The 11,186-nt window shown below is 36.1% G+C and overlaps 1 protein-coding gene and 1 pseudogene across 1 annotated transcript; both read right to left on the bottom strand.

The window, feature by feature from the left end:
- Positions 1-507: 507 nt before the first annotated feature.
- Positions 508-2,643, bottom strand: LOC132562866 (toll-like receptor 13). The gene has a single exon (XM_060227643.1). It carries the CDS (start codon positions 2,641-2,643, stop codon positions 508-510), a length of 2,136 nt encoding a protein of 711 aa, XP_060083626.1.
- Positions 2,644-5,920: 3,277 nt separating this feature from the next.
- LOC132562867 (toll-like receptor 13) lies at positions 5,921-7,926 on the bottom strand (annotated as a pseudogene).
- Positions 7,927-11,186: the final 3,260 nt, after the last annotated feature.

The following is an 11,186-nucleotide window of genomic DNA, read 5'->3' on the forward strand; positions in this document are numbered from 1 at the left end:
TTCGAGATATGACATATCAACAAATTTTTTAAATGTGCATATAAAGGAAATCTCAAGTTGAGATGTTTTATACAGGTGGGGCCTGATATGTTATTGTTGATTGACTAACACTTCATTATGAAATTTATGATAATGTGTAGCCTCTGCATTGGAAGATATTATTTCCTTAAGTGTCTTTTGCAGATGGTAGACACAGCTAGTGGACTTTTAGTCCCCGAGGTTTGCAGTAACCTGCATGACGCGTTTTTAATCATTTTAAACAGCTCAGAATGACGTTCTTTTCAAATGATCAGAAATTTGAAAATTACGACTTCTACTAAATTATTGGACGAGTGCAGATGCCCATCTCCATTTTGAAATGTCTCCTTAACAATTTTGATTTTCTTGATATTAATTGTTTATTTCACTCTACTGTATCTTATTTTAATTTTGTATTGAAATCAGCTATTGTGTTTTTTGTACCATCTCCGGTACTGGAATATTAAACTAAGAATGACGTTGAATATGTCAGTGAGCTTCACCACTTAAACCGTTTGTATTCAATGCAGTTATCACTTTGGCCCATATTCTGCTCTGCCTAACGTTCTCTTGCGACCATTCAGTGTATGTGACGGTATCCAGGATAGCCCGAACAGAGGAAGGTAATACAGCAGTGTCTAGTTCCTCAAGTAATATCACCGTTAACACCCCGGGGCCCTCCAATGCAGTTTTCGACTGAGTCAACACAAGTTCGAACTTACACCATTCGCTGTTTAGGAAATCTCTGGACAAGACAAGAATGATGTTTTTACTGACCTCAAATTTTCTCGTTATATTGTCCAGAATGAACCGCCCTACCTCGAAATCTCTTTCATGTACGCATAGCCTACAACCAGCTTTCTCCTCCAATTCTGGGATCATGTGATCGAAAATAAAGTCCCTGTTGTCATTTGAATAGATAACGAAAGCATCGTATTCGTAGTCCCGGTCATCCTTAATTCGTTTGTAACCAACTCTCTTTATTCCAAGAATGTGAAGCCAGTAGTTTAGTCGGAAACGAAATTTATAGGCGAGTGATATAGCGATAAGGATGATAGCTGACGGTACGAATACAGCGATACAGATGTTTCTGATGAGTGGAAAATTCAAACGTGAACACGTTTCCACAGTAGGATTGTAATTCTTCAACAGCACGTTGTTCATTTCAGGAGGAAATCTACAAGTATATCTCCGAGGATAGTTGACAATTTTCGTATGTTTTGTGGACTTCATCCAGTCAAGGAACCACATCAAATCGCACGTGCATGAAAAGGGGTTATCAGTGATACAAAATTCATCTAATACATTTAGGAAACTTTCCTGAAATGGCGTCTTGTTTATAACTTTTATGTTATTTCCGTCAAGATATAAGCTTCGTAGTGATGTTACGTTACCAAACACTTCAGGGTCGTTGTTCCAACCACTTATGTAGTTCCCGATAAGGATCAAAGATCTCAAATTAGGCATTTGCTGAAAGACGTTGCGAGGAAGTGCTTTTAAGGCAGTGTTCTGTAGTATAAGCTTCTCTAACTTAACCAATGGTGTAAACAATTCCCGAAGAGATTGGGAATCCGAAGGTAAGAAATTTCCTGTGAGATCAAGCAACAAGAGGTTCGGTAAGGAATGAAACAACTTCCCATATAGCCAAGAGACCTTTTCAAATCTGTAGCGATTTTGTCCAAAGTACAATTTTTTAAGACTTGAAGAGTTGAATGCAAATCCTTCAATGGTACGTAAATGATCACCGTTGGAAGTCATTGAAAGTTTTTCCAGTTTTGGTAACCGTGTAAATGTGTTATTGCGTAAAGTTACGAGAGAAGTCTTATCAAGATATAGATTTCGCAAAAATGGTAAACACTGAAAAGAATATTCATTCAGATTATGGAGGTAATTTTGACGAAAGACAAGTGTCTTGATTTTTACTGTAGACTGTCCAGTCGGTCCACAAAAAGATGGTAACTCTCGCATGGCATTGTTTTCCAGATTTATATCGGATATTGAAGTAGACTCAAATCCGGTGCAATTGAAGTTCGAGATAAGATTGTTCGATAAATCCAAATTTCGCAGAAAATGTAAACTAGAGAAATAACTTCCATATATATTCTCGATTAAATTGTCACTGAAGGACAACGTTTGAATTGAGGAATTATGTACTTCCGAGAATATGTCTTTCCGAATGGTCTTCCAGAGATTGGATTTTAACGAAAGAATTTGTATTCTAGGCGAATACTGTAGAATGTTTGATATTACATTCTGCCGTATGTCGCCATTTCTGCTGATCTCCAAGGTAAACATGTTCGTTAGATTGGTGAATGCATCCGGGTCTATCATGTTAGTCAAAGTATCGATGAAATGTAATCTTTCCACTTGGACTAAGGTCAGATTGAACAAAAACTTCCCCGTTATTTTCGGAAAGTTTGTCTTTGTAAATATTACAGTTCGTGTATACGCCGGGAAAACCGGAACATAATACACAGCACTTCCAGTACAGTTAACCAGCATCGCTTTAGGATAACATTTGCACATGGTCTCAGGACAGTGATCTACATGTTCGAAACTTTCATAGTGTTCCCAACTTAGGTAGAATATCAACAGCATCAAAGTCGTTCCTAAGCGTTGATACATGGTAATGACAATATGGGTGTGTAAATACAAATAGTAAAAAATTATTATGAAAATTAATGTAATGATTACGTTTTTGATGTTGGTGTAGAGCTGTGTGTATAGATTAGGATAATTCTCCACCCTTTAGAAATGTATGCGTGAAAACTTTAAAAAAATGAAGCCCGCTTAATGCCATATAAATGAAATGGAGACTTTAGCGCGCATTCACATACTGTTACTGTTTTCGTTTCTCGTCGCTTACGGTACCTAATAGAAAAAATATCTTTATTATCTAGGTAATCTATTCACAAATGAATTAGTTATTATGTTCAACGTTTCAAGTCTCATGTTGATAGTTTTTATCAGTATGTATCATTTTCAGATAACTTCCTGTAATATTACACCGTCCGGTAACAAGTCTTTCTTTGATACATGCAACAATTATTCAGCTGTCCGCCAGTCTAGCTTATATTCACATAAAATGTCAATATTTCGATAAAAGTTATCCAAAATAACATTTAACTTGAACTCAACGTATTTTATAACAGTCAGTTATTTATATCCGATATAGAGGAATACCCTAGAGCCATCTGAGAAAAAACATGAAACAAAAACTTTAAGCTCAAATCGCGTATTGAATAAACCAGCCAAGTTTCAGACGTAATTACTCAAGAAATTGCACTTCTGATCATATAAACTTGTATACTATTTATGTTTACCAACTTAGTCTGGAACAAAAGGAGAAAATAAGCTCTGATCACATCACGCTATCCTTCATCAGATGGATATAAATTTTGGACTAAGTTATCTTCTTCCTTGTAATGCAGTACTACTACTACGTCTTGGTTTCCCTTTACTTCCTCATTTAACCTTTCATACATTGTGACATAGGTATACGATAGATTAAGACAAAAAAACTATAACATTTACCACTGGCTTTTATTAACCGTAATATATAACACAAGAACCATTCAATAGAATATACAAAATTTCATGAAAATGATGTGAAAATGATTGATAAATGTCAACATCGCGGGGTTGCACATACAAAAAAGTACATATGAGTACATAAGGACATAATTAGAGATTAGATATCTCTATTACAAGTTTATAAGCGGTTACTTCGAGATATGACATATCAACAAATTTTTTAAATGTGCATATAAATAGGATATACTACTTACTCTCAATAAAACAGAAGCCATCTTAATATCATATAGATCAAATGGAAATTTCTTTCTTCCTGATTTTAAATATTTAAATATTAATGTTATAAGACTTTTAGCTATTGTTTTTTGGACAGATCATATAATCAAATTTTATTATATACCAACTAAAAGTAGGTACATGATGATTTTTACCCTTTACTTATTCTTTTTTCAACGACGGTATGAGTTTGTTGTTAATTCATCAAATGCTATCTGTATAAATTAATGTCAGTCCCTTTTATTCTACAGCACTATTAAACAAAACATATCCTAGATAATTTTCATTAGGCTTAAATATGAGTTTCGAGTATCGTATCATCACCTATGTTCAGAAGAAGGTAAATATCGAGATCACATTGAATTTGCAGCAGTAATCTGATAGAAGGCTAGATCCATTTCATTCAGGTAAAGTTATATCAAAATATGTTACTGATTTTGTCTCTCCGCTTGCGGTACCTAATAGAAAAATATCTATATTATCTAGGTAATCTATTCACAATTGAATTAGTTGTCATGTTCAACGTTTCAAGCCTAATATAAATAGTTGAATCATTATGTATCTTTTTCAGATTACTTCCTGTAATATGACACCGTCCGGTTACAAATCTTACCTTAATACATACAATAAGTATTCAGCTGTCCGCCAAGCTATCATTTTTTCCGTGTCTTTTACAATGTCGGTTAATTTTCATATTTTGCTTGAGAATGTTGCCAACCGTATATTGTACATGTGCATTGCATTCTTCTGTATAAGGTTATATTGATGAGCTGTGAAACTTAACATCAATTTTGAAATTGATGGAAATGTTGGAAGTTTAGTGTATATTCCAGTCAGTGTTTATCACTTATGTCGACCAAGTTGGTTCTTCCTCGGCCTTCTAGGTTTTTCAACAAATTTTGACTAAAGTATCACGGACAACTCTAAGAAGGCCGAAACAGCTGTTTCATATAGTTTACTTCATAATTTGATTCTGTTGTATCTAACTTTTAGTTTGTAAGCTATTCAATGTACATTTTTTCCCTATTATTATACTGGTTCCTGAGATAGCTGCAATGTAAATGTCACGTTTAAATATATCAAAATAGTGACATGGTTTAAGATAACTCAATGTCATAGAAGCGAAGTTTTCTAGATGGTAATGTATAGCTTTATTTAATTTTAACTGACGTTAGAGAGTGACGCTTGTCTGTCATCAATATTGTGAAGAGAAAAACTCTCTAACATCTAACGGTATCGTGAAACTCAGTATGTGTGAAATTGATAGAAGCAGATGATTCATATTGATATAATATTTCACGGCGTGGTATTTCATTGCTGTCAATGAACAAGGCATATTTACATTTTGTTAATAAGATAAAACAATGAAGATGTCATTTGTTGTTCAGAATGTTATGATAAAAACGGTACAAAAGATCAGGCCCCACTTGTATAAAACATCTCAACTTGAGATTTCCTCAAGTCGAGATTTTCCTTAGCTAATATCTCCTTGAAAATATCTTGCATGGAAATTCCTCAAGGAATTTCAGGACATCCTAGCCGATGCGCCGATGCCTTCCTCCTGTTCCTTGAGAAAATTTTATACAAGCCGTTTTTGAGGAGATATCAGCTGAGGAAAATCTCGACTTGAGGAAATCTCAAGTTGAGATGTTTTATACAGGTGGGGCCTGATATGCTATTGTTGATTGACTAACACTTCATTATGAAATTTATGATTATGTATAGCCTCTGCATTGGAAGATATTATTTCCTTAAGTGTCTTTTGCAGATGGTAGACACAGCTAGTGGACTTTTAGTCCCCGAGGTTTGCAGTAACCTGCATGACGCGTTTTTAATCATTTTAAACAGTTCAGAATGACGTTCTTTTCAAATGATCAGAAATTTGAAAATTACGACTTCAACTAAATCATTGGATGAGTGCAGATGCCCATCTCCATTTTGAAATGTCTCCTTAACAATTTTGATTTTCTTGAGATTAATTGTTTATTTCACTCTACTGTATCTTATTTTAATTTTGTATTGAAATCAGCTATTGTGTTTTTAGTACCATCTCCGGTACTGGAATATTAAACTAAGAATGACGTTGAATATGTCAGTGAGCTTCACCACTTAAACCGTTTGTATTCAATGCAGTTATCACTTTGGCCCATATTCTGCTCTGCCTAACGTTCTCTTGCGACCATTCAGTGTATGTGACGGTGTCCAGGATAGCCCGAACAGAGGAAGGTAATACAGCAGTGTCTAGTTCCTCAAGTAATATCACCGTTAACACCCCGGGGCCCTCCAATGCAGTTTTCGACTGAGTCAACACAAGTTCGAACTTACACCATTCGCTGTTTAGGAAATCTCTGGACAAGACAAGAATGATGTTTTTACTGACCTCAAATTTTCTCGTTATATTGTCCAGAATGAACCGCCCTACCTCGAAATCTCTTTCATGTACGCATAGCCTACAACCAGCTTTCTCCTCCAATTCTGGGATCATGTGATCGAAAATAAAGTCCCTGTTGTCATTTGAATAGATAACGAAAGCATCGTATTCGTAGTCCCGGTCATCCTTAATTCGTTTGTAACCAACTCTCTTTATTCCAAGAATGTGAAGCCAGTAGTTTAGTCGGAAACGAAATTTATAGGCGAGTGATATAGCGATAAGGATGATAGCTGACGGTACGAATACAGCGATACAGATGTTTCTGATGAGTGGAAAATTCAAACGTGAACACGTTTCCACAGTAGGATTGTAATTCTTCAACAGCACGTTGTTCATTTCAGGAGGAAATCTACAAGTATATCTCCGAGGATAGTTGACAATTTTCGTATGTTTTGTGGACTTCATCCAGTCAAGGAACCACATCAAATCGCACGTGCATGAAAAGGGGTTATCAGTGATACAAAATTCATCTAATAAATTTAGGAAACTTTCCTGAAATGGCGTCTTGTTTATAACTTTTATGTTATTTCCGTCAAGATATAAGCTTCGTAGTGATGTTACGTTACCAAACACTTCAGGGTCGTTGTTCCAACCACTTATGTAGTTCCCGATAAGGATCAAAGATCTCAAATTAGGCATTTGCTGAAAGACGTTGCGAGGAAGTGCTTTTAAGGCAGTGTTCTGTAGTATAAGCTTCTCTAACTTAACCAATGGTGTAAACAATTCCCGAAGAGATTGGGAATCTTTTTAAGACTTGAAGAGTTGAATGCAAATCCTTCAATGTAACGTAAATGATCACCGATGTAAGTCATTGAAAGTTTGTCAAGTTTTGGTAACCGTGCAAATGTGTTATTGCGTATAGTTACGAGAGAAGTCTTATCAAGATATAGATTTCGCAAAAATGGTAAACACTGAAAAGAATATTCATCCAGATCATGAAGGTAATTTTGACGAAAGACAAGTGTCTTGATTTTTCCTGTTGACTGTCCGGTCGGTCCACAAAAAGACGGTAATTTTCGCATGGCATTGTTTGCCAGATTTATATAGGATATTGAAGTAGATGCAATTGAAGTTCGAGATAACATAGTTCGATAAATCCAAATTTTGCAGAAAATGCAAACTAGAGAAATAACTTCCATATATATTCTCGATTAAATTGTCACTGAAGGACAACGTTTGAATTGAGGAATTATGTACTCCTGAGAACATGTCTTTCCGAATGGTCTTCCAGTCATTGGATTTTAACGAAAGAATTCGTATTCTAGGCGAATACTGTAGAATGTTTGATATTACATTCTGCCATAAGTCACCATTTCTGCTGATCTCCAAGGTAAACATGTTCGTTAGATTGGTGAATGCATCCGGGTCTATCATGTTAGTCAAAGTATCGATGAAATGTAATCTTTCCACTTGGACTAAGGTCAGATTGAACAAAAACTTCCCCGTTATTTTCGGAAAGTTTGTCTTTGTAAATATTACAGTCGTGTATACGCCGGGAAAACCGGAACATAATACAAAGCACTTCCAGTACAGTTAACCAGCATCGTTTTAGGATAACACTTGCACATGGTCTCAGGACACCGATCTACATGATTGAAACTTTCATAGTGTTCCCAACTCAGGTAGAATACCAACAGCATCAAAGTCGTTCCTAAGCGTTGATACATGGTGATGACAATATTGGCCTGAAAGTAAAAATAGTCAATAATTATTATGAAAATTAATGTAATGATTACGTTTTTGATGTTGGAATAGAGCTGTGTGATTAGATAAGGATATTTCTCCACCCTTTAGAGATATATGCATTAATGCTTTTAAAAAAAGTTTAATGCCATGTAAATGAAATTGAGACATTAGCGCGTATTCACATACTGTTAATGGTTTTGTTTCTCGTCGCTTACGGTACCTGATAGAAAAAAAAATAGGTAGGTAGGTAGGTAGGCCGGTATGTAGGTAGGTACAATTGAAGTAGGTAGGTAGGTAGGCAGGTCGGTAGGTAGGATGATAGGTAGGTAGGTACGTAGGTAGTAGGAAGGTAGGTTTGTGGGATGGTAAATAGGTACAATGTAGTTAGTTAGTTAGGTAAGTAGGTAGGTAGGCCGTTATGTAGGTAGGTACAATTGAAGTAGGTAGGTAGGTAGGTAGGTAGGCAGGTCGGTAGGTAGGATGATAGGTAGGTAGGTACAATGTAGTTAGTTAGGTAGGTACGTAGGTAGTAGGATAGTAGGTTTGTAGGATGGTAGGTAGGTACAATGTAGTTAGTTAGGTAGGTAGGCAGGTATGTAGGTAGGTACAACTGAAGTAGGTAGGTAGTAGGAAGGTAGGTAGGTAGGATGGTAGGTAGTTAGGTAGAATGTAGTTAGGTAGGTAGGTAGGTAGGTAGGTACAATATAGGTAGGTACGATGTAGGAAGGTAGGTAGGCAGGTCGGTAGGTAGGATAATAGGTAGATAGGTACCATGTAGTTAGGTAGGTAGGTAGAATGTAGTTAGTTAGGTAGGTAGGTAGGTACAATGTAGGTAGGTACGATGTAGGAAGGTAGGTAGGCAGGTCGGTAGGTAGGATGATAGGTAGGTAGGTACAATGTAGTTAGGTAGGTAGGTAGGTAGATGGTATGAAGATAGGTACAATGTAGGTAGGTAGGTAGGTAGGTAGGTAGGTAGGTACAATGTATGTAGACACTGAGGTAGGTAGGTAGGTTGGTAGGTAGGTAGACTTTTGCAAAATTTAATGAAGTATTTATTCCGGTAGTTTCAAAAGTATTTCATGTTTTCCGTGATAAAGTAAAATTTCTATCCAGTTTGACAAAAGGTATTATTTCTTCACTATTCATTCTTTAATAAGAGCATGATTAATCAACAAGAGTTGTTTAAACTAAAAGCTACTAAACTGGTCTCAGCATTTTTGTATTATTACTCAAGTTCAAGATTTCTTTCATCAAAATTGTCGGAAGTCAATATACATATTCACAAAATAAAATATATCCAGACAACGCTGACATTTTCAATAAAAAAAGACTAATAAATTGATAAGCTGAAAATAAATTTATTTGTATCAAAAGCAAACACTTTTTTGAATACGAAAAACAAAAGAGAAGTTAAACAATAAGAAAACAAAGAGATTTTATTCACGCGTGTCGTATATGATTACATACAATGTTCATAACCCAATAACGCTTTCAAAATGCAATGGGTTCAGCAACACTATCAATGGTGAGTGTGTAATTCATTGGCCCAAATAATGGCACAACATGGGATTGGCATGCTGCGAATCAGGAACCGTACAGCCATTTGGGAAATTCGAGGTCATTCCTGAATAGGAGCATCAGCAAGCTGCTGTCAGGTGGTCGAACATTATCATCATTACTAAGTCAGGGATGAAAGCACCTGCAAAGGGTCTTACATTTGGATGAAGGATTTCATCCCGGTTCCGTGAACCTGTGGAACTACCACCTTCAATCACGTACAAGTCAGTCCGACAATTATAACTGATCCCTACCCTAACTATTACCGAGTTCCCACCGAAACGGTCATGCTCAGCCACGCAGTCAGCTCACCTCTCACCCACCCTATGCCAAACACATCTCCTGCCAACATGGCAGTTCACCCAAAAACTAGTCTCATCCGTTAAAAGAATAGGCCGTCACTGACGTAGTCGCCAATTCGCAAAGTCAGTTGCACAATGCTGTCGAGCTTCAAAGGCGTGCAGCGGTCTGTGAGTTGATTCCTCACTGTTTGTGCAGAAATTGTTCTCCCAGTTGTTTGACAGAAGTCGTTTTCTAACCTAGTGGAACTTGCAAACCGATTTCGCGTAGCAAGAGTGCTGTCGTATACCGTTGTCTGCCCGATCGAGGTGTCTCAGTGACGTTTCCGATAATCTGGGATAAATAACATAATCGAGAAATGGCACTCTTAAGTTCGTTATTTGTGATTGATCTGCTTGCAGCATCCTGAATTCTAGGCCAGCCTCTGTAGCTGTCATGTGGCGTCTCATGTTAACAAATGTTTAAAACAGGATGCAAAATGACAGGACATTCAGAAGAAGCACACAATTTGTGGTTTGACATGATGTTCATTTCACACATAAAGCCACAATTGCCTTTTACACTGTTACATGATGTCTTATCGCAAGTTTAGTCTAGGCTCTTAGTTATTGTTATTGTGCCTACATTAGTGATAAAACAGTGCTCAAGGAGTGTCAGGCTTAATTTATTTCAATGATAGAAAAAAAATCCTATTTATGTATGATCCTTAACTTTTTGTGTCCAGAATAATTTCATAATATATACATATACTTGCAAAAAGTCGTATGCAATACTGCTGTTTTGAAGAATAACCTAAGGTTTTGATAGTTTAAACAGAAATGTTTTCAATATGTGTAGGAGAAGTGGGAAAAGGAAAATTTGAAAATATTCCTAAAAAAAGGAAAAGAAAAACTCTAATTCTTTATTCAGTGTGTGTAAATGAGTGTAAATGAATGTCTTAATACATCACGTGGTGTACTGTTTCTAAGAGATATTTGTATTAAAATGTTCGTGTACGCTGCTGACACTATTTTTTCCTCAGACTCAGCTTCTAGTTTACTTAAGATATCAAAATCTTAAAACTATGTACTGACATATGGTAATTTTCAGTTAACATAGAAGAAAAAACTGCAACTGTTGTAGTCCGTGTAGTCACATTTTTAAATATGACATAATTTTTTTCACATTTTTTGCTGTGTATTTTCTTTATTGCTTATTTGGGCCTCAGCGTCAAGGATGAGTCATTGAAAGCCAAAACACTGTACTGTGATATTCTATATTGGCTCTACAGTATATGATTCTGAATTTGGTATTGAAAGGTGGTATTTACTCCTTCAATTATGGTGATATAAATGGTTCTGGTTATGCATTCTATAAATTGATTAAGCTATGAAATGGATCATGC

Source organism: Ylistrum balloti, unplaced genomic scaffold (genome assembly GCF_031769215.1).
Source record: "Ylistrum balloti isolate Yb309-2 unplaced genomic scaffold, AGI_CSIRO_Ybal_v1 Utg371538, whole genome shotgun sequence".
NCBI lineage: Eukaryota > Metazoa > Mollusca > Bivalvia > Pectinida > Pectinidae > Ylistrum > Ylistrum balloti.